General features: G+C 42.9%; 1 protein-coding gene across 1 annotated transcript in view; it reads right to left on the bottom strand.

Moving 5' to 3' along the window:
• FER1L6 (fer-1 like family member 6) overlaps positions 1-23618 on the bottom strand; it is a 91563-nt gene that overhangs the window by 52408 nt on the left and 15537 nt on the right. Inside the window, exons 2-14 of the mRNA XM_069778632.1 lie at positions 23019-23077; positions 22129-22210; positions 20077-20159; positions 16845-16971; positions 16166-16220; positions 15939-16070; positions 15149-15211; positions 10705-10783; positions 9028-9184; positions 7760-7946; positions 5951-6143; positions 4552-4901; positions 1270-1378 (exon numbers count right to left, since the gene is read on the bottom strand). Coding sequence (XP_069634733.1) covers positions 1270-1378; positions 4552-4901; positions 5951-6143; positions 7760-7946; positions 9028-9184; positions 10705-10783; positions 15149-15211; positions 15939-16070; positions 16166-16220; positions 16845-16971; positions 20077-20159; positions 22129-22210; positions 23019-23077 — 1676 coding nt within the window. The remainder of the gene's footprint in view (positions 1-1269; positions 1379-4551; positions 4902-5950; positions 6144-7759; positions 7947-9027; positions 9185-10704; positions 10784-15148; positions 15212-15938; positions 16071-16165; positions 16221-16844; positions 16972-20076; positions 20160-22128; positions 22211-23018; positions 23078-23618) is intronic.

Raw genomic sequence — 23618 nt, 5'->3', positions numbered from 1 at the left:
CAAGCCTAATGCCAGACAATTCTGCTAACAGTACAGCCATCTTCTCTGATAGGATTTTGCCTTGAAGGGCAATTATCAGCACTGGGGAAGAGGTGCATCCATCAGACTGGTAATTACAGATTTTATTAGAGACAGGCAGAAAACATTTCCTGCAAGAGAAGGATGTGCTGAATCACCCCATACATCCTGATCTGGACTTTTGGTTCAGCCTTTCACATAAATAATGGCCATTTGCCAAATTTGGATCAAAATTTCAACTGCACAGGTAGCTGGTGGATGTTCAGGTTCAGAATTCAGAGCCAGATTCATCTTTAGCATTAATTCTGACAAGAATCCGTGTAATTTCTTGCCCAACTATACAAATGAGTTTCTTGTCATTTTCAGCTCTGCTTCCTGCTAAGTTTCAGCAGGAATCAATATCACTCATTGATTGCCCTCTTTGTCACAGACATCTCTCCCTGCACACGTAGACCTACAGTTGAGCACACTCAGTGCACAGTTGAGTACACAAGCACAAAGATGGGAAGTGCCAGGGTGCTACTGTGCACTTGGACTCTAAGTGGGGCTAGGACAGAGATAAGCAAACCCCTGCAAGGGAAATGAGACCAATTCAAGCTTCTCTCTTAAGGGAAATTTCTTCTGCTTTGAAAATATCTGCTCAATGTTCATCAAAATGTCTTCATTTTCTCTTTAGTCTGCTCCTGGGGACAATTCAGCTCCATCTTCAGGAGGTCCCTCACACAGTACAGTCCTGCTTTACTCAGAAGCAGGACAGGATTACCAGGAGGATCTCAGAGGACAAACTGGTGCATGCGTTTTGAGGCTTGGCTGTACATCACCCCCATACCACACTCACAGACCCACATGTAGCTCTACAGAGTTGGCCAAGACAGTCCACATGGATCCTCCTTGCAAAGGGGCTCCCTCACAACCAGGGACTAATTGCAATGGGCACCACAGAATGAACTCTGCCCCGAAGTAAATTATATGAGTTTGGCCTCCCAAGAGATTAGGAAGCTAAATACTGGGTGAATTGCTGTATTTAGTGGGTGAGAAGATTTGTATTAATAAAGGGCATCTGGGACTAGAGACAGCTAGGCATCGGTATGCCCAGCTTGACTGCTATCCAGAGAAATTATGAACAGGATTTAATTCAAATGTAAGCCCCACTCTGAAGCCAACTCCTGAGACACAGCTGCCAATAACACAAAGCAATCCCTTGCTCCTGAGACTCCCTCTCTGCTCGGGAGAAGAGCTTAACATACTTACCAATAGAAACCTCAAAGGTTATTGGCTTGTCCCCAACCTTCCTATCAATCATTGTGGCTTCAAAAAATGTCCCAAAGAGGAGGAATTCCTCAAATTTCTCTTCATAGATCTATTGGAGATGAAGGAGGCAGGAAAATTACATTTATTTTACCTTCTACTCTTTTTTTACAGCACAGAGGAGTCTTTATAAGTCTCTAGCAGCTGTGTTAGTGTCATAGATCTATCGGTCTGAGGTGGTCAGTGAGGCACAATTTGTAGAAGAAGTAATACCTCTTCTCTGAGAAATTGAGATGATTGGAAAAAGAGATAAGCCTGTGTGACTTTGGTCTTGTCAATATTATCCATTATATAACTGGTTACAGAAAAGTCATTATCCCTCACTTCATACTCTCCTCACCAGTAGTCCCTATTAAATGGTTTCAGTATCTTCACATACTCTTACACCATCATTCAAACTATACGTCTATGGCAGTTCGAGGGCATTTTAAGGCCACTCTTTTAGTGCAACAGCAGCAAAACACCGCCATCCCCATATAAGCCATTTACCAGTGAGTATGGCAGTAGTCTTCCTTTGCATCTCAACAATAAATGCTGCCATCATCATGCACCCAGACAGGGGAGTGCTCGCTCAGCCCTGCTTCCCCCAGGATGACTTTAGCCTACTGCCCACATGTCGGTACTATCAAGACTTTGACCTTGCTCGAAGTCAAGACTATGACACTCAGCTCCCAGTGACACTAGTAAGACAGAAAGATTTCTGGTATCCACCTTTTAGATGGCAGCTCTGTGCAAAAGCCTACTGAAACCAAGCAGTCCTTTGTTTTTTTATCCTGCTGTGTTTTAAATCACAGGTCCAAAGGTGGGGTCTCAGTGCGGGGGGTGCAGTCCTTCACGCTTTGCCTTCCCTGGCATCACAGCACAGAAATCAGTGACTCAGTAACCTTGTTTTCAGCTTTTGACAGAATTTGGAAGCACAGGAAGCAAAGGGTCTCAGCACAGCAGCACACCCTGAAAAGCGTAACGACCTTTTCTGGAGTTTTAAGGCTCTGCTAGGCTCTGTTTAAACCTATTAGAGTCCCAGCATCTGATTGTCCCTGGCACTCAGTCTCACTCAGGGAAGGCCAGCTAACACCTCTAGTGCTCTTGGGTCATTAACAAAACAAGCTATTAGCCCCAAACCAATACTAAGCTCAAAGGAGATGTATTTTCTGGTTTGAGCTCTTCCCAGATTTACACCCTGACTGCCACAATCTCTCCAATGCAAACCCTACTCATTTCACAGCACGGACACCAGCATACTAAAGCCCATTAGGCAAGACCAGTGCTAGCTTCTTTTGCAATGGAGTGAGGCAATGCATAAAACATCAGCTGTGTATGAATATTTGTTTCCCTGACTTTTGCAAAACAGAAACAGCTTTTGACACAGCCCATGATCTCTTCATTTTGAAAAACCTCTGCTATACACAGTAAAAAGACATAGGCCTTCAGTGAAAGGATTAGCAGCATCACATATCAAAGCTAACACCACAAACAGATTGGAGCTCCAGAGTAGCTTTAGCTTCCCTACGCCTTGATTATTTTCAGCATGAACCCAGAGCACAGGGTGCCTAATAAAACTGAGGCTCAGAGACTACAACACATGCATCTATCTCCCATTATAAAGCAAGCATATTGCAAATGTTTAATGTCTTCTTGCTGCCGGAATAGGTCAATAAAGTTGTGCTGTGGCATTGGGTAATTTGTGTTCATTGTCTCAGAGGCTCTATGAGACATTTTTTGCCTTATTTGTAATGTCTCAAGTTCCTGCTTTTCCTTTCAGAGAGTTGTAATACAATTACCACACCTACTGCAGCATGAAATATTGCTGAATGTCAAAATCAAAAGAATATCAAGCGTCACTGTATTATGTTGTTGCCTTTTACTCATTCTGTATTTGAAACTGAGGCACAGTAGTCAGAAATAAATCCTTATTATTACCATTAATATTTATTGGTGTTACAGCAGGGTTTATTCCTCTACCTGGAGTATTTAGCTAGCACCTAAGACCATAGTGTTTGAGCCACTCACAAAAATGGATTTCTTCCATATAAAGGAAAATCTATATGGAAATAAATTTTTTTCTTATGTCACCTCTGTTACAATCTTCAGAGAAGAACTAAGGGACAGAGGCAATTTACAACTATATAAGGCAAGACCAGGGCACAGGCTCGCACAACTGGCTTGCAATTACCCATGCCATTTTTCTGCTAACACACTCCTTGACCTGCTTCAGCTAGCACTCCTGCCGGCAATGCCAGGGCACAGGCCAAGGAAGAGCACTTGTCAAGGCTAGGCCTCAAGACCAAAGAACAATTTCTTCTCTCCTATTTAATTGTAGAGATGGAGTCAAAAGACCAAGAATCAGATCTAATAAAGGACATGAGTGCCTTAAGCACTGAGGTGGGACTTCCACTACAAAAGCCAAAATTTTGATGACACTGAAGTGGGAAGAAAATTGGTTATGAGAATAATTTTCTTCCTATTTATTGGGTAAAAAAAAATAGACCTTGCATATGCATCGATGTGCTGTTGCTCCCAGACAGTGATATGACAGAACAGAGAATCAAAGCTCAAGTATTGGCTCAGCACCTGAGCCCACATGCCCTGCCACAACTGCACAACCTTCTCAAAGTATCGTAGCATGGATCTTTCTATGATGTAACCCAGTACAACAGGTGGAATTAGGAAAGTAACATCAGTTAACACCAGTTGAGACTGAGCACATGATTTGCAGCCCTTCTCCTAAAGAGGTTAGCAATCTAAAACTGCATTGACAATGTGGGGTTAAAGGAGTAGAGTAAAACAGGCTATGCTGTATCTCTGCATTTGCACAAATTCTATGTCAGTGATTCCCTACTGACTTCAATTGACAACTACCGATTTTCTCAAATGAATGCAGAAAATCAAACCCCCATTGGCTCTCTGTCACTTAGCAGATATTACATCATATAAATTTCTAGTAGGAACACATGGATGCAGCTAGTGCAGAAGGGACAATAGGACAGGAGAATAAGTTTTATGGAAACCAAGTCCTACTTGGATTTTTTTATGAGTTACAGGTACACATTAATGCTCCGTTTGTGCTGCATTATTATGGGAAGGTCCCAAGACTATGGAGGTGTGGAGAAGATGTAGGGAGCACATAAAAGCAATGTTACATGACCTGAACCCAAATACACACATCAGTGCCATCCTTGGAGGTTTAGGGACACATGTCAGTCAATCTCTTAATATCATACCCACCTCTGAAGGCACATCGAATGGCTCAACTTCCACCTCAGTTGAGTTCATCTTATCTGAAGGAGAAGCTGACTTTTGATCCTCTCCTGCTTTTTCAGTTTTGTCTTTTCCTTTGGGTGCTTTGAAGTCTTTATCTTTAGATGGCAATTTGATATCCTTGATAATACTTGAAAACTTCGACTCACGGGCTCCTCCTGAAAGTATCTCCACAGCAATCTCAATGAAGAGACGTCCCCTGAAGGAGACTCCTTCTCCAAAACCTTCATTAAGCTCCTGGTGGTCATCCATGAGGCTGTGGCTCCTGGGTGAGCCATAAAGATTGATCCAGGCAGGCCCAAAGGTAGGCAAAAACCCTGGAGATAAAGCATCTTTTTTGGTATTTCTGTTAGGTGTTATCATGCTCTCCTCACTGTCTGCTCCAAGAAATCTTGCCTCTTGCACACGAAAAGCCAAACCTGGACCCGTGTCTATGCAGGTGGGGACCACCTCATATAAAGCACTGTTTTGCAGGGCAATTCTTAGGCACCACGGAGCCTCCTCCAATACCCAACCAGGGACTCTGCCAGCATGGAGCTCTTTCTCAGAAGGTGTTTGTACCACATGTGCTGGGGTATGAGGCCTATTGCTCCTCTTGAAAAAGAGAGCTTGCTCCCATAGACTGAGGGCTGGGACATGGTGGGAGAGGAATGGAGGCTTTCTCACCTTGTCCCAACTGTTCCCAAGCTCATGTCACTAGTCAGTTTGTATGATTTATCTTTTATTTTCTGATGAAGGACTCAGATATACCTTTGAATTGCCAGGTTTAAGGAGTTACTGTGCCTTTGCTGAGCTCTGATAACTGACCACGTTCCACACATAGATCACACAACATAAATAAGGCTATACACATAGACTCAAACATCAGTGAAAAGACTCCAGATAGTGACCTTTACCTCACATACATGAGAACAAACATACTAGTCGAGGGTATCTCCTCGATCTGCAATAGCACCCAGCTGAGCCTTACCTAGATATGCTCTTACTGGGCAGATCTGAAACACAAGCCTGCTCTGCCCGTGATTTGCGCTTTGTGCTTTCATTGCCCGACAGAAACTCGCACAAACTTTAAACCTACATCAGTCAACCCTAATGGACTAGAGCAGACTACTGCCACAGTCACAATGAAGGTACCAAATTATGTAGCAGCCCTGTAATAAGAAAGGCAGTGGCAGACCACCATGCACCGAGCACAATGTTATAAAACTTCAAATTAAGCAAGAGATGGTCTCTCAGAACCAGCAAAATCTACAGATGTTCATTTGAGCTCTGGGGATTCCTAAAATGGGATTAGCCGGTGCCCAGATCCCAAGCAAGTAGATTTTACCTTAAGGGCATATTCTGGAACAGACGTTTTCCCCTTTACCTTTGTCACCGTCTTGTTCATTCGATATTTTCTTCAAGTCAATGAAGTGGGTGGCTAGGGCCACATCATTCATGCTGCCTTCATCCCAGACCTGGATTTTGACTCTTCGGCAAAGTGGAGGGAACATTTCCTTGAAGATAATCTGTTCGTGCCATACTGGATCTGCACAGTTCTTTTGCACTGTTGTTCGACCCTGAAATCAAAGTCCAGCAAATTTATCCCCAGAGGGGTCAGACTCTGGAGAATGGCAATTAGTATAGCACAAATTGCACTTAGCAACATCTCTCCAGTCATTTTTAAAGCACAAGTATCCTATCTTGAAAGTACTTCAGCTTTTTTATTGGCTTGTTTATTTTCCCCTCCATATCTAATAAAGACCACATGGCTAAAGAATTCTTACCTGCTCACAGCAGAGCCTGGAATAAGATCTAATTCTTCAGGGCTCTTATGCACAAAACATAATATGCAAAGCTAGACTTTGGCATTTCTGCTACAAAATGCACATCTTCAAATGGCTTTGAAATACCTGGGTACTGGTAACGCAGCGCAGTTTGTCTCATAGAAGATGAAATTCTTTACAGCTGCCAGGCTGCATGTACCAATGAAATTACCTTAAATGAGGCAATTTGTCTAGTATAAAATATGATTACTGTGGCTCGTGTTCTGGGCATATGCCTGCGTGCTAGGGATGTAGAGACTGGAGTTATTCCTTCTAGCCTGAAGGAGGTGGCAGGACTGTATCACAGTCCATGCAGCTGCAGGCCATGGCAGGCCTTCTGCTTTCACATTTGGTGGGGAGAACCAAGTCAGGAAACCCACCAACAATACCTCTAAACCCGTATTTTATACACCAGCATGATAACTCACATCAGTGACCGATTCTTATGTCCTCTTCAGCAGCCTATTAAACCTGAAGTAGCTGCATGCATTTGACCATTTTAACCCATACTAGTTTGAGATGTAATACTTTGCAATTTGGATTCGCAACAAAACGTGAAATCAGCACCAAGGGCCTCATTCTCATGCCTGAAACATCTGCAAAGGACTAACTGGAGTTCTCCCTAAGGCTTCCTTGCACACAGAAAGCATTGCTGCCTTCAAATTGTTTCTAGTTTGATTCTTTCCTTATTTACACCAATAATCAAGACAAGCTCCCTGACACGGTTTTCATGGGTGTACCCCAGAGGAACCAGCCCCCCAGACCTCCTCTGCAGTCCTCTTCTACCAAAGTCAGAAGGCCCCTCTCAGCAGCTCTCCGTAGCACCATATTTGATGTTGAAAGAACTCCCGGAGCAATGAAGCCAGGCAACACTGAGACAGAGTCTACTCAAATGCTTCCTCTTCTGCTACCCACAGAAAAGCTGCAAGGGTCCTGTATTACAGCAGAGTAATTCAGAAGTCAATCACAGTCCTAAAGTCCAGATTGAACCATCTTTACTGATTTTAGCCCTGCTTCCTTTTTTACTCTAGGGAGACCAGAACATAGCACTTACTTACCTAATACCACACTGGGTAATTCACTGTCTTGTAACTTGATGTTTTAGTAACAGATCTACAGAATTCCCTTTCCCCTCCTGCTGCCTGACTTTAACCTACTGCTGTGAGGCTGATACTAGGTCTGCTGGCATTAAGTGTTTCCATCACTTTGTTCCTGCATAATTTAAGAACTGACAATTTTCCTTCTGATGACAGAAGTGTGTGTCTTAATTTATATAATTATAAGTTAAAGGACATCAGCATAATCACCTGCCTGTAGCACAGGTAATAGGAAAGAAGGCCTACATTTGTGATCAAGAGGATCCCAATTACCATTTGACCTGCAAACATGACCACCACATAGGGATCCACAAGGTCCTTACTGTCGCCTATGAATGCTTTGGTGACATTGGCCATGATGCTAGAATTCATCTTCGGAAGTCCTTCTGCTTTGTAAATTCTCACATAAAATCTGGCCCATGGTCTTTCAGATGGAAAGCCTTTGGGGATCAAGAGGTTCCTGAAATAAAAAAGAAGCCATTTCCTTGAAATTGAAAACTCAAACAATGAAGTGATATTTAAAAAAAAAAAAAAAAAATGTCATCTCAAGTTAGCTTGCATCCTAAGAAGACAGAAAAAAGCATGTGAATTTGCTTCTGCATCTAAACCAAAACATTTTCTGGCTACCAGGAGAATATGACACAGCATTACGTAGCAAACTTGTCTATGTGATATAGAACCAGGTCCAGTTAGGTCAGATTACTCAGGACCTTGTCCAGTAAATTCTGAATATCTCAAAGGATGGAGATTCCCCACTCTCTCTGGGCCCCTGTTACATTTCACCACCTTCATGGTAAAAAATTTCTTGTATCTGTTCTGAAAATCTATTGTTCTAACCTGCCTCCAAAGCCTTTCATCCTTCTACTGTATTCCTCTGAAAAGAGTCTGGCTCTGTGCTCTTGGTGTAGGATGCTGCTTAACTTGCTCTTCTGAAGGGTCAAGAAACCAAAACCCTCCTCCTTACCCCCACACACCCTTTTCCCTGTAGACCATGTGCTCCAGCCCTCCATCATCTTCACAACTCTCCATGGACTTGGTCCAATATGTCAGTACTGACCAGAAACATTGTTCCTGTAAAATTTAAAGTGTGCTGGCAGCATGCTTTACCACCTTGAACTTCTGTATTTTATAAGGAGAATGCTAATGCACTTGAGTTTATCTAAGGATATAGAAAATATCCATGCACTCACATCTGATGCAGGAGAAAGAATAGCTTTTCCTCATATTTTTTCTTCTTACTTCACTGCTTTTCAGAAATATTTAGCTGGTTTCAGGTGAATGAACCTTCTGTTAGGCATAATCTGGCACTTAGCCACAGGGCATGGTCAATTCTATCAGCTGCAGAGAAGTGACCCTAACATGCCCTTCAATTTAGTTGAGATGATTGTAAAAACTCTCTTTGAGCACATCAGAACAGCCAGGTGTACAATGCTATTCTGCTGTTAACCCTGAGTTAGCAAGGAAAGGACTGAAAGGAGAGTAGAGGACTCTTGAGGTACTTAGTAAAGAAGAAAGCAGCAAAAAAGAAACTATTGCATTACTTTTCAATCTGCTCCTCAGTATCAGCTGTTTTCTGCGTAGCTTGTATTGCATCACCTTTCCCAGTCACACTGATGTCACACTTCAGGTATCCCTTGGCTCCTGTCCTAATGTCAGCAGGGTCTGTGAGAAGCGCCCACTTGTCACAAAACTGATGACCTGTAAGATGGACAAACTTAAACACCCAAATAGAAGATGCAAAAAATGCAAATATTTCTCCTCTCCACTTCCAGAATGGGCACTGCAAACAACATTTGTGCTTTTAGGAGACTCATGCTGAAGTACACTTGTTTACCAGGCACATCTAGAGGGTCCAAATGTTGCGTGACCAAAAAGGCAAATAAAGCATTGATCTAGAGCTCATCAGGAACAAGCACATTTTCATCAGTGGTTACTGAGATCAGTGACTAAAGACCAGTGGAAGGTTAGGTGAGATTTCAGCAGCTGAATTAAGGCTGAGGCTTTATGAGGAAAGGCCAAATTTTTATGAGAACTGTCTGAAGAGCTCAGAAGTCTCCAGCAGCAAAACCCTTGCTGGGAGCTGTGGCCACGTGTAACACTGGCAGCCAGCTGAGAAAGGGAGGAGGGAGGGTGCACAGCCATCAGAGGCAGAAGTAGCAGCCAGAAGCAGGTTCATCTCCATCTTTCCGGCGGGAAAATGCACAAGACAATTCACCCACAACAGCCCTTGCTGGAGCCCTGCTTCAGCAACTCCACTTGAGCAAGGTCCTAAAACCTTACATTGGCCATCATCTTGGGTGTGTAAAGGACTGGGAGGGAGAGACCAGAGTGTACCAGGGATATGAGCTCAAGATCAACCCTCAGACACCATCCTCCTGTAAAAGTGTGAGCAGGAAATACAGGACAGAATTCAGAGACTAATGAAGTCTGAGTATGGACGTAGACTGCTCATTTTAATTAGGCCATTTCTCTCTACTGGCTCTTGCAGAAGCCCTGAAGAGAGGGTGGTCTGAATGACCATACACTTTTGCCGTAACTGGGTGACATCTATAGCAAGTGGCCTAAATACGCACATTCCCGAAGACGGAGAAGAGACCAGGACCTTGAGTAATTATGGAAGAGAGAAAGATACGTGGTTTGTGGATGGTTGTAAAAACAGGCAAAAAAAGGAAGAGGTGATCTTTTCTTAGCTTCAAATTTCAGAAAGCACTGGACAGCTCTGAAGATGGCAGGTCAAGTGGACCCATGGTCACCTCTTTGTCATCTCCTTCTCTCTCCCTTTATAGTTTGTTCCTCCTCTCATCTCGTGGTCTCCTCACCATTCCTTCCACACTCCATCCCGCTCTCCATCCCTCCACCCCTTCTACCCCAACAAACATGGCAGAGCTTTGAATGCTCTGTAACAAATGAGTGGAGTTGGGTTTTGTAGAACATTCAGCTGCCCACTCTGACCCCCTAAGGAAAAGCCATCCTTGATAAGTGCTTCCCACCAATGGGCAGATTGTCAAGGGGGTTTCAGTGTTGAACTTTTTTCCAAAAATTTGGCTCGTATTCTGGTATCCAAATAGGAAAACAACCCTTCCAAAAACCATGTTAAGTTTATCTCTTGGCATAAACCACAAACATCTAAGTGGAAAAGCAGCTCACCTACCCCTCCTCTCCTTCCCTGCCTCACACCTCATCTAACAGACAAAAAGGACAGAAAATGCATCACTTACCTGGCTGACCATACACCGTCCCCAGATCTACTTTAAAGGAGCCTACCAGCACACTCCCAATCAGTTTGTTGTGCATAACCTGTTAGAAAAAGGCTGGTTAAAAAATGTCACTACCTCTCTTCCCAGACAGCATAAGAGCAATCCAAAGTACACCATTGGTTCAGAGGTAATAGGCAGCGACATCCAGCATCACCCAAAACAAGGTGTACATAGCCACAGCAGATACAGCAAGCATTTGAAACCTGTTCTTTACCCAATATTGTGCCAATTTAGAAACCAATATAATTGCATCCAAGTGGAGTCACATAGGTTCATCCTAGGTCCCAGGATTATATAAAGCGGGAATCAGATGGATGTGTCTTCAGATCAGATGCAGTTATATTACTTATCCTGGCAGTTTTAAATAAATCATAATGAATATAAACACATGGGGCATAACTGGTTTCAAACTAGGCTGCAGAAATCATTTCACTTTCTGTGCAATAGCTGAATTGCCATAAGAACTGAGTACACCCAGAGGAGAAAGAATTAGTGTTTCTTTGCAACATTTCGAAGTGCACATAAACCAAGATACTCAATTCTGATTTCCCCCCCCCGCCACCAATATTAACAAAATCAGAGAAGTGATATAGATGCAAATGAGATGGCAAGCAGGCCCCAGCGAGTCTCTCCTTATCCTTCCTGCCAGGTAATGAATTTAATTTAATTAAAACTTAATTAATAATTTTCCGTTGTCATGATTCCTGGAGCTATGTGCTTCTGTGTACGGTTTTCAAATGCATGCATGTGCTTCACTTTACAGACAAGACAGAGGCTAGTGATGTCTTCTAGGGGAAGATTGGCTCTAGAACTGTACTTCTCAAAAAATGTATCTCACCTGGTTTCACAATAGCTTAAAAGATTGAAACCTATTCCTTGGTTGTGGAAAAGCTTCTGAAAGCAGGCTGAATTGTCTGGAACACCTTGGCCAAACTGCAAAGAGGAACTAAGCCCATGGGATTCAAGTCCACAGAAGGTAAATCTAAACATTGGAGCTAAAAAAAACAAGGCTCTGAGAGCATTGTAGGAATCTGGAAGACATCATACCCTGGCTTTGGACCTACACATCCTAGATAGGGATACAAGACTTCTGTGATTTTTGCATTGGATTAGTCATGTGACTTCATTTTGTGCATTTTTCTTCAACACCAGGAGACATAGATTCCAAAGTAAAGATCACTGACACCTTCATGAAGATTTACTAGAAAATTCAGGAGGTTTCTAGTTCCAACATAATGTCATTCCCTGTTAATGGCCTGGGACCACTGTGCCCCTGTGATTTGGGGAACACACTCAGTTGTCCTTGGTACTTCCTCACTTCAACATGGAAGGAGTTTCTAGGGCTGAAAAATCAAAAGTGGACAAAGGAGCAGTTTTATTTTACTCTACTATTAAAGCGTAAAAATTAAGCAACCTTCCTGTGGGAGAGGAGCCAGTGTGAAACCAATATTTAATGCACTGGTGCTGCTTTTCCTCAGTCCCTGATGCTGCCAGGTCCCATCATAGCACTGGACCCTCTCTCCTATGAGGTTGGACTAGGGCACATGGGGGTGGGCAAGAAGCCATGAAAACTGGCAGGTTTCATCCTGAAGCCAGGCAAAATTACAGCTTTGGAGGAACTACATGGAAACAGGAGCTTGCCCAAATCAGCTGATCCAACATGGGATGGACTGAAGGGGGAAGAAGGCTGTAGTATTTCGGTAGCCAAAAAAAAAAAAAAGAAAGGAGTTTCTTTAAGACCCAGAAACAAGCAGAGGATATGTGGTGAGTCAAGGTGGTGTTGTCTCACTGCTCTTTGCATTTTCTCTCCAGAGCATGACAGCATATTCAGAGAGCATTAAATGTTAAATGTATAAATCACACTTCTCTGTCCTTGAGATTTGCTGTGTGAAATGTGGTATCCTTGGGTAAATGCCCCCTGTTCCCACTGAAATGATGGTGGTTTCCACCGCCTGTAGTACACATGTTGCTTTTAACTGCTGAGGAAATAACTCACTGCTTCTATTAAATGCTCTGCATCTTTCCTTGTACTTTTTTTTTCAAGTGTATTTTTCCTAATGTAACAAAGTGGGTGAGCGTGAAGCTTACAGTGAACAACTCTTGTCTTTTCTGAGAGAGACCATCATATCTACATCGTATCTAATTAAAGGTTTGTGTCTTTTCACACTTGATTGACTCTGTAGATGACTAAAGGATTTTCTTCAGTTTTTCTGAATGAGGACAAGCACACAGTGTTAAACTGGGGAATATTTCAGTACTGGAGGTACAGGTTTAGCATGAAAGGGGCATCTCAGTTTTACTATGTCATTATTACAATGCTGCTGGAATGCACTGGAAGATATTAATGAAGAAAAAAATCTATTAATTAGCAGGTGCTGAGAAATTGAAAATCTCATTTTCCCCTCAAATGCAGGGTTTGACTAACTGCTGAACTGGTAGACAATGGCACTAATTTTTGTTTTTCTTGAGCTTCCATAGGCGGATGAGTTCTTTTTCACAGATTAAGCTAATTCACTGCATGAATCATTGCTGGTAATGGAGGCTGCCAGTCTTTGTTTCTTCTTAAGGGAGATTCATGCTAAGCAAGTGCTGTGAAACTTTCCATCCCCCAGGGTTTCCTTCACTCCCAGCACACATATTTCCTCTATTTGTTTCTATTCCCCTGATACATCTCTTTCTCCAAAACTGTGTTGCAAGGTAATGAATCTCGGTTTTCAGTAGCATACATGAGCATTGCACTGGGTTAGTTTAAAAAAGTCATTTTTTATCTAGAAGACCTTTAATTTCTTAGTGTTGTACCTTCACCAGCTATAAATCAAATAAGTTTGCTGAGCTTGATGAAACTATGCAGATTCACAGCAGGTAATGGTGACATATTTCCCCACACCCCCAACACACTCAGAAAGCTGGCACTCTCCCCTCCACCACTGGATATACAGAATCCTTATCAAAAGAATGTGAGATTGGAAAGACTAGCCATATCTTGGAGAAAAATAACTATACATCCCCAAGTAGCAGTAGCCCAGAAGAGTTGATGCCTCAGTACTGCGCTGATCCTAACCATGTCAGAAACACATATAAGGGCCATACACTGTGATATAAATCATAACAGTGAGACGGTATCTACTCCCATGCAAAAGATGGGCCATTGTCAGCCTGTAGTAAACTCTGTCCTCAGGGATAAGTGAAGGTCAGATCTGCAGATGCCTTATGTAGGTATGAATTTCATACATTTGAGCTGTGCATGCGATATAGTAGATCTGAACTGGAGCTTAGGATTCAGGCAGTCAATTTACTACCAGCATTGAAAACTTAGCTGCCCAGCTGGCCATGTGTAAATGAACACTTTTATTTCTGTAGCTGGGAAAAGTCACTTCATTAGCAGCTCAGCAAAGCAGGTACACAGTGAACATCTCTGAGAGATTTTGCACAGATGTTTCCTATAGTTCCTGACTACTGCCTGTCTCTGTCAAGCACAACCAACACAGACCCTTTTTTAAATGGACAAAGCACTTCAGGGAAAAAAGAACATTTCCTGGGGCAACAACTCACTGCTCATTTCTCTGGCCAAGTGGTGGGACTTTTGGCAATAGAAATGCAAAAAACAGCTCATGAAGGGCACTGTGATATTTCTAAGTAATACAAATACAGCACTGTCCAGAGTCTCGTGAGAGTCTTCCTTAATTCCTTAGCAGCTTTGCTAAATGTGGTAATGAACCTCAGGAGCCTCAGGTAGGATAATTAGCATGGCTCCATAGACTTGGCCTCCCAAACTGCAAATCATTATCTAATGCCCCAAGTCCAAGAGCACGTGTGTCTTCCATCAGGGCTGTTCTGAGATGTCACGTAGCTTCACCGGGACTTTACTTGCAGCAAGCAGTAGGAGCAGCACTGAACGCTTGGAGCCCACTCCCATGCTGATAGCAACCAGCCACTGACACTCCCGGACAGCCTGAGAGCCACTGCTGAGGATAAGGTACCTGGATAGCTGAGTTAAAAACAGTTGTATCTGAGGAACTGAGATAAGCCAGAAGTTTCAACTCAGTCTTTTGAAACAAGTGGTGGCTTGAAAATTAGAGGGATGGAGACAATGCTGACAGGAGTTAACTAAGCTGAATTTTCTCATTCTAGCTTGCAGGTTGCCAAGCCAGCAATGAGTGTCCCTGAAAATGCACACTTAATATTCCTTTAGGGTTATGTTCCTTCAAATCTTTGCCAGCTGCCTTTCCTCCTTTTCCTCTCCCCTATCCATTCTCTTTCCTATACTTCATGCTGACTTTATAGCACTCTTGCTACCCAAAATTATTTCTCTTTTTAATTACATTAAGAAGAATCATTTAGACCCGAAGTGACACAAACAACAATTAACCTTTACTTACTGTGTTAAGCTTTCCTAGGTACTTACCGATATGTTGATTATTTTGTCAAACAGAAACACCTGCGGTCCAACGAAATCAAACACAAAGTACTGTGGGAAAAGGGGACAGCAGATCAGAATCATCCTTGTGCTGGTAGCCGGTACTGTCAGCAGCATGGTTTAGCTTTTTGGGTTACCGCACAGAGCACCGGTGAGACACTGGGGGTGCTGGGGAGTTGGTGGTGGACACAGCAAAACCCTTTCCTTGCTCCCTGGCTCATGTCTGCCATGGCCCAGACCTGTTTTCTACTCTCCTCTTTGCATGGCTGCACAGGACTGCCCATTGCAAATTCCCTTGGCCCTCACTTTGCATCAGAGGGTATTGTCAAAAGGGACAGGAGGCATAAGGAAACCCAAAGGATTGGTTTGTTAGGGGAGTTGTTTTGGTCTTATTTGTCAGCAGCTGGGACAAATGCATGTCAAGGAAAGGCTGAAACAGTGAAATGGTAGAAAAGGGAGATTGGGGGGGAAGTTTAGACAAATCTCCCAAATGCATCATTTGAAAAAAAGGAAGAGGCAGTGGTAGTAGGTCAGTATGTGGTGGAGGAGGTGGAGAACGGGGTGGACAGAGCTTGAGAAGAGAAAGATCAAAGAGAGCTAAACCCAAGGGACATATTGCGGGTGCTTGGCCAAACTTGAAACTCAGACAGCTCCTGGACAGACCTCCCTGCTCAGACACGCAGGTGCTACAAACTTAGTTCATCTTTTGACCTATCAAGTGATGGACACCACCCAGAGCCATAGAAAAAAAGTGCCCTCTTCAAGAGAAAACACTTACCTCATTGTAGAAAGGGGCATTTGTGCCTTCCTTTACTGACGTTTGCTTCTTCTCATCACCTATCTCAATGATCACCACAGGGTCGATGTTCTCACCCACCAGCTGCCTGGCCTCGATGATGGTGATGGCAATCTGTGGGACAGAAGGATACCATGCGTACTCCTGGGTTCAGGTCCAGCCCGCCTGGGGATTTCACAGGCACATGAGGACCATCACCCCCTGCTCACCTGGTAGTGCTGGGATTTCATCTCCTCTTCGTGAATTCTGGTCACCAGCTTTGCCCTGTTTAAATGACAAAACAGGTCATTAGGCATCTCTAGGCAAGAGCTAGTACTTGGACACATGTTGGAAAGACTTCACATCACAAAGCAAGCATTTTTTATGGCACGTAGGTTTGTTGTGAACCGTTAGGCTTGATTTCATCAGCAGAGACCGTCACTGCCTTTCTTATATACTTGGTAATAGGGAAATGTTTTGCATCCACACAGACCAGTGCAGCTACCTGCCATGCATGGGAATGATTTCACCTGTTGATCCCATCAAACCTGATTCCATTCCTCCCCTGTAAGAAGAAAACCACTACACAAGCTCTTGGTTATAGAGATTGCTGTCCCCTTTGGCTCATATTCATTAGTAGAGTTCATTGGCACAGCTGAGGCACTCTCAGCATCCATTTCAATCTCTTCCTGCGCTGGATAGCATCTAGTGATGATCTGCCTTGAGCTGATAATATTTTGCTGACAAGTACATCCCACACTGTCATGTGGGAGAGCAGCAGTGAAGGGATCACTGCTGGCAGCAAATGGATTTTCTGCCAGCAGACATATTGTCCTAGGGTGATGGCATTCCCGAGAAGGATGTAAAAGGTGTTTTGGGGGATGTTAGGTAAGGTATGCCAAGGAGCACCTTTTCCTCTTTGGGCTTAAGGATCCAAAGACATTGGACAGTGCATTGCTGTTCATTAGGTCTTCCTCTCCCGCTTCTTGTCTTCCAAGAGTGTCATGGTGAAGATTTGCACTTTCATCATGATCACCTGATGAAAGAAAACAATCAAGAAAGTAGAACCCACTGCTGATTTGTACTAGCAAAAAGCTAACTTGGAGCACAGCAATGAATTCATCAGCATGAACTGAATATTTTTTTATTTAGGTATCACAGTTAGAGATACAGTAGTGGTTTGTATTGAGCAGCACTGATTACAGCAGCAGCTCCCCTCCCATGCAAAATCATATACCATATAAATTGTGGCTGTAGCTGCTCTCTTCACACCATATGCACCCATAACAGGCACATGCACACTAGTCATATCTGACTGCCCCATCTCTCGTCTGCTAGAAAGACAGTGGGACAGATTATTGCTGGGTTTTGCACCTATTACTTTGCAGCAGTGAGTCTGCCATCCATGGTTTGTTATAACAGTCTGACACACTTCGGTCCCTTCCAAGTAACCAAAGCGGACCCTAGCTTAGAAATCATTTCTCACCTTTCCTCTTTACAGAGATGATGAACTGGGAGATCAAGGACAGAAAAAGAGAGATTAAAAGCATGATTCATGGGATCTCTTCTACAGAATTATACTCAGATGAGACAAATTGCTTCTAGAAGTGTTTATTTTTCTTCCCTACCATAAAGATAATCTCAGCAACTACCTTAGATGTACACATCTGCATTTGGCCAGAGAAGCCCTTCCCACTCTGCTCTGCTTTGTCCTTCTGGTCTGACAGAAGTCCTACCAGCATCTCTGCCCCATGCCAAGCATGTCTGTGTTCAACAACTGCCTTGGGAAGGGAGCCATGTGGTTTAGGTGAAGGTTTAAAATTTGGGTGCCTGTAGTTCATCCCAATAATTACATTTATAAGCAAGAAATGTTCAGTGACTCTGGACTAGATTGGATTTGTTTCTGGTCTAGAAGCTGTCAAGTGGTACCTGCAACAGTAAACATGACTTGCCCAGCAATACTCAGAGGCTTAGGTGACCTTATGGATGACCTTGCATCAAATGGAAGGAAACACATCCAAGTGCATTTTCTGCAAGTACTCTACAGCACTGTGCTCCCACTACAAAACTAGATGAAGGGTTGTAATAGGGCTTCCTTGTCTCTTTGAAAAGGTATGGTCACTTGAGGGGTGTTTAGAAAATGGTGATGGTAGCAAAGGGCCATTCATTGTACAGTAAAACTCACTTGGATAGGTCTCATCAGGTCTGAATGTTCCTTTTCCAGCTGGCTTCCACAAGCCTCTACTCTGAGGGAAACCTCAGAGTACAGACACAACTTTGCTTGTGTTGCAAGGCAGCCAGGCATGAGCCAGCTCCATGAAGGTTCCTCCACTAGCAATCTCATATAACACGTATGCTCCCTGACTGCCCCTCTAGCTCTTGTCCAACCTCCCTAGAACACAGGGAAGGTGAACTTGTTTCTGTATCCATGTAGGCACAGCCCAATTTTCAGCCCTTGAGGCAAAGGCATCTGTCTATACTTTTGCATCTGTAGCACCAAGTTCCCATGACTACCCTCCATATCCTGTTTACTCTAGAGCATGGTGTTTGATTATGGGCTTGCAGTAGTCTGTATTGTTTGCTCTGAGGCTAAAGCAGATAAAATTTCCCCCTGGTTAAGGGACAGGCGTGTGTCAGCGTGACGCCCTGCCTGGACTACTTTTTGTGAGTTCCATGTTGTTTCTAGTGAGATGTAAACTCTTTGCAATGCTTCTTTCCCTTTATAGCTCCATTTATTCTGACATTTTAGTGTCTGAATCGCTATCCTTTTTCCCCGTCAATAACCGTATGTATGTTATGCATAACCAACCAGCAGGAATTATTCCCCTGTATGGATCCAGTGACAGAAAATGCAAATGGTTCCGTGAATGACAACATTCCCCTACTGCACACTTCCCCGATAGATCTCCTAAGCCAAAATCCCAATCAAGACAAGAGACGACAGGTGATTGCTGTATCTTTGCTAGTTCAGACTTTTCAGCAACAAAGACACTAATGAAATAGTAAGGACCCCAATCTATCCAATGATTCAAACACAATCATTTGAAATAAACAGAGATCTGAATGCTCACATGGAACACCTGAATGCTCACATGGAACACTGAAACAAACTATAGTATAATGTATCTTGTAGAGCATGGTACATTTCATGGAGCATAAGAAAAACTCCAACATATCTGTAATTAGTAAGAAGTTTAATGGTCTTTAGTTTTCTCTGCTCCAAAAGCCCAAAGCCCTTGCTGTAAGGACTAGAGAAGAATCTTTTTAAAAGTAGTGCCCTTTAGCTAAATAATGCTTATGGCACAAAATATGTATTGCTGTTTCTGCCCAACAGTGAGTCAAGACACACATGGCTGGTTTATTACAACACTGTAATTCAAGGGCTGCACTAAACACATAGTAGTCCATGTTTTAAAAATTCCATGAAATCTGAGGCATGAGACTACAAAATAAAACTACAGAAGGCGAAGACTTTGTTGTGGCTGAACTACAGGTTTTGGTAAACCGGAGGACTATGCTGATATAGGAGAAAAATGACAGTGGTAGGATGTGCAGGGGAACATCTCCTTAGCTTGGAAACCAATGGTGTGTTAAGGGAAAGAAATAGGAGACTCTGCATGTCTTATGGATGTAGCCCTATCTGTTAAAAATAAAAAAATAATTCTTAAAAATAAAGAATAAAACAACTGCTGTACACTTAAGAGGAGAATTGCTACTAAGTAAAGCTCCCAACTTTATCAAGCCAGCCAATCCAGCCATCTGAGCCTGCTCAGGTTGTGTTCTTATGGTTTCTAGAAGAAGCAGATCTTCTGGAAAAATTACACACCTGTAATGAATTATCTATCTCTAGAGTAGAAAAAAACCTTCCAAATGTGTTGTATCTCTATGGTAAAAGTCAGGCTGACATTTTTTTTTAACTCTACCAGATACAGCAGTCTGAACTCACAGAATCTCTAGGTGGACTTAATGAAACAGTTAATGTAAAAAGAATTAGCTCTGTTTACTTGGGAGTGATGAGTTTACTGCCAGTTTTATCAATACTAAGCTCTAAGATGCAATTCAAATGAGTTCATATGGAATTAGATATAATATAACCCCCACCTGCTCTTCCCAGTTTCAAGATTGATTTATGAGGCCTTACCCAGTGCATCTTTGTTTGCAATAGTCAACCCTTTCTCGCCTTTTTTCTTCTTCTTCAGCTTCATGCCAGCAAACAGCCCCTTTCTGAAAAAGTAAAGAAAAGTGATCAGTGGAATATCTTCAAGCCTTTTCTGTGCTGGACTCTAATTTAACTCAAGGAGCTGTTAAGAGGCCGTTTTGATTTCCAAGCAAGATCATTATATTCTGATTTTCCTTTTATTGAAAGCAAACAAGAGAAAGCTCTGGTTTTATGCTTCATCTAGTTTTGTTTATTTTTAAAATTTGGCCATGTACAGGCAAACATACTGAGAAGAGCCAAAACTTCTTTTCAAACCAAGACAGCAAGAGGCAAAGAAAGACAATCCAAGTTAAGCTTCCAATCTACTGACTTCCCACACTGTAATTCTTATGCCTATGACAAGACCAGAGATAAAAGCTTCTGACAAATTACAGGTTCCAGATAAAAATCAGGTTTCCAGTGAATTAAAATTTCCGTAAGCTTCCTTGGTGAGGGCACCCACTGCATCAGTGGCACATTCACCACTACAGCTTTTGCCTTTTATTTAGTTAGTTCTCACTCTCTTCCAGCACCAAAACCATGAACAGGTTTCTCCCCAAACTGTCTTACAGAGATGCGTCAGCCCAGCACCGACCCCAGCTACCACTGCATGGGGCTTTTCCACCTCCCACTTCTTCTTATAGTGGATTAGGGAATAGATCCAACTTAAAACTAATCAACCCAGTTAAAGCTTGGTGAGGTCATTTTTCAGATCATGCCTGGTTAAAGTGGCTCTAGCCTCATTAGGGCTTCCCTATTCCTTGCATTCAACTCAGTTTTAGCCACAACTCCTTGCCAGGAGCCTGCCATAATCATCCAGGAATGCGGTGCGTTCATGAGGTGAGACGCAGGCAGGGAAGCATGGCCCTGGTCTGGTTGCCATCACAGATAAAACACGTCAAGACTTTCAGCAAGGACCTAAGGTGCAGTCCTGCTTCTTGGGAAAATGAAAGCAAAACTCCCCGTGGCCCGGAGGTGGGAGTCCGTACAGTTGCCAAGCTAAGATAAAGCACCTCTCACAGCGACAGCACAGGCCCAGATGTCTGTGCTGGTTGTCCTTTTCCTATTTTACTCTTCTATTGGTCCTTCAGGTCTTCAGTTTGTAGAGAGAGTAGAGAGAAAGAGCAGTTTTACAGAGTTGGTTTTAAAGAGAGGGCGAAAGGAAATATTTATACAAATGTTGTACAGTATTTTCCCCTCAACAAAAGGTCACCTTTTTCTTCCCATAGCCACCAGTCCCTCCTTCTTGGTTGCCAGCCAGCCTCATCCCACCAAACTCTTTGTTTGCCCCATGTCGGGGTCCAGGAGCAATGGTCCTGCAATGGGACACTGATGTTGGGCTGACATTTTGCAAGCACAGAACAAAGTAAGCCTACAAGACTAATAACTTCAACAGTCTCCAATTCACACCTGACCTACTGCTCCAACTTCTACTTTGCCATACCCTAGAGCCAAGGCAGGAGCACTGCAGAGAAGGGAAGCTGTGGGAAGAAGATGGGACTTCTCCCCCTTGCCCCCGAGCAGGGCTCAGTACAGCATCCATTCTGAGCAATGTGGAAGAGAAACACCATTTTCTGCATTGAAGCTGTGCCCAGGAAGACCCTTTCAACCCAAGATGTTAGAGAAGGGGTGGGAAGCAGCCAGCTGTCCTGCAATTGCCTCCCTGAGAAATTAAAGTGGGGAATTTAGCACATTTTTCCTTACACTTTGGGAAAGGACTGGTTATTTTCTGTTTATCTCTCTTGTTTTGTTATCTTTTCTTCCTTTTATAAAGTGTATGTTTTTAAGCCACATGATTTATCATTCAAGAGGGGGTTGGAGAGTGGAAATCAAATCTCTGAGCACTGGAGCGTGCAATTAAATTTTTCCAAGTTTCTGAAGGTTTCTGGAGGCTTGAACCAGTGTTTAATAATGGCCCTTAGAGTCTGCATACGTCTTTTCTTGCTGCCAATCAAGGTCTGGCAAAACAGTCACAATAATGCAGGAAACACACACAAAAGTTCTTCCTTAAAGGTAAACTGGACAGTGGTTGGAATAGGAGTGGGCGATAATGGACCCTTGGCTTTGAATGCCTGAACTAAAACAAAATAGAAAAAATGGAAAAAGAAATCATTAGAACCAAACCAAGCTTGAGAGGCTATTTTCATCAAATAAAAGCCTGTGGACTTATAATTTTGAATTAACCAGACAAGCCTGACCTATACTCAGAAATCCAAAGTCATTGCAAATGATTCTTGGCTTTATTTGATGGTGAAAATGTAAAACCCATTGTTGCAGATCTTACCTGCTTGCTGAAATCAACATAGTTCAGATATCATGTTATACAGTAGTGAAATACGTGGTTCTGTTTGCAAGCAATTTGGTCCTTTTCAATTTGAAATGTCAAGAAAAACATTTCAGCATATCTGAAACCTTTCATTTTGAAATGTTGAAATTACATGTTCGTATATTTTGAAAATACACTTCTTTACACCTCATTTTGAGAGCTGAAGCATTCACTAAATCCCATGCAAATTTGTGAGCAGTGGTGGATTTCAACCCACCTAGAACTTCACTTTTATTAGTATATTACTCTACCATTTTCCCAATTATTGGTCACATTGGTTCAAGAGGACCTCTCCGTGGGCATGCTTTCATACTACAGTTTTTCCAAGGAAACAAACATGCCACATATTTCAGAGGAAGAAACAACCTATGCTGCTCCAGAATTTGTGCTATTAACTACTGACAAACCAACCAGGGGGTGAAAGTGGAAACACAAATGATTTGGTATAATGGCAACATTTTTCAGGTTCCCTGTTCGCCACAGGGATGCATTTAGCACATTTTTTTTTCCCCCATCAGAGGACTTGTTTGTCTAAATTGCTGTAGGAATAAAAACTTACCTGGGGAAACACACAGCCCAACTAGCCCAAACAAGCAGGCACCTATGTGCTGAGCAAACCTGATAGCAATAAGTGCTCAAACATCTGAAGTCACCTGCAAAATCGAGGTGCATTTAGCTATGGAGGAAAAGTTCCCACAAACAGGAAAGGGGAGCTGATAACGTTTAAAAGTTGTATTCAGAGCAAGCAAATAAAGTTTACTGGCCAGGCCCGGGAGGAATGTCAGCAATACTGGGCACAATCGCAGAAAATGCATAACTTCTGTGTGCCAAAGAATGCCAAAACCCAACCAGTACAAGTGGAAATGTAGTACCAAGACAAAAAATGGCTCGAGCAAAGCAGGAGTCAGAGGGCAACTGAAGGGAATGGCCTTTAATAAAGCCTGATGTGGAAAATGGGCCATCTTCCATTATTTTTATGTTTACATAACACCAAAAGTGCTTAAAGTCAGAACTGCAGAAGGTGCTGCGGAGTGACAGAAAGAGAAACAGCCAAGCTTGAGAACTCCACAGGTGCCAACAGCAAGATCTGCCTTTGAAGCAAACCAGATTTCAAACTCAGCTTTTTATCCTGCCGGAGGTTCAGGCACAGAAAGGCATC

This window comes from Haliaeetus albicilla, chromosome 3, assembly GCF_947461875.1.
Source record: "Haliaeetus albicilla chromosome 3, bHalAlb1.1, whole genome shotgun sequence".
Classification (NCBI taxonomy): Eukaryota; Metazoa; Chordata; class Aves; order Accipitriformes; family Accipitridae; genus Haliaeetus; species Haliaeetus albicilla.
This window is presented reverse-complemented; position numbering and strand designations above follow the sequence as displayed.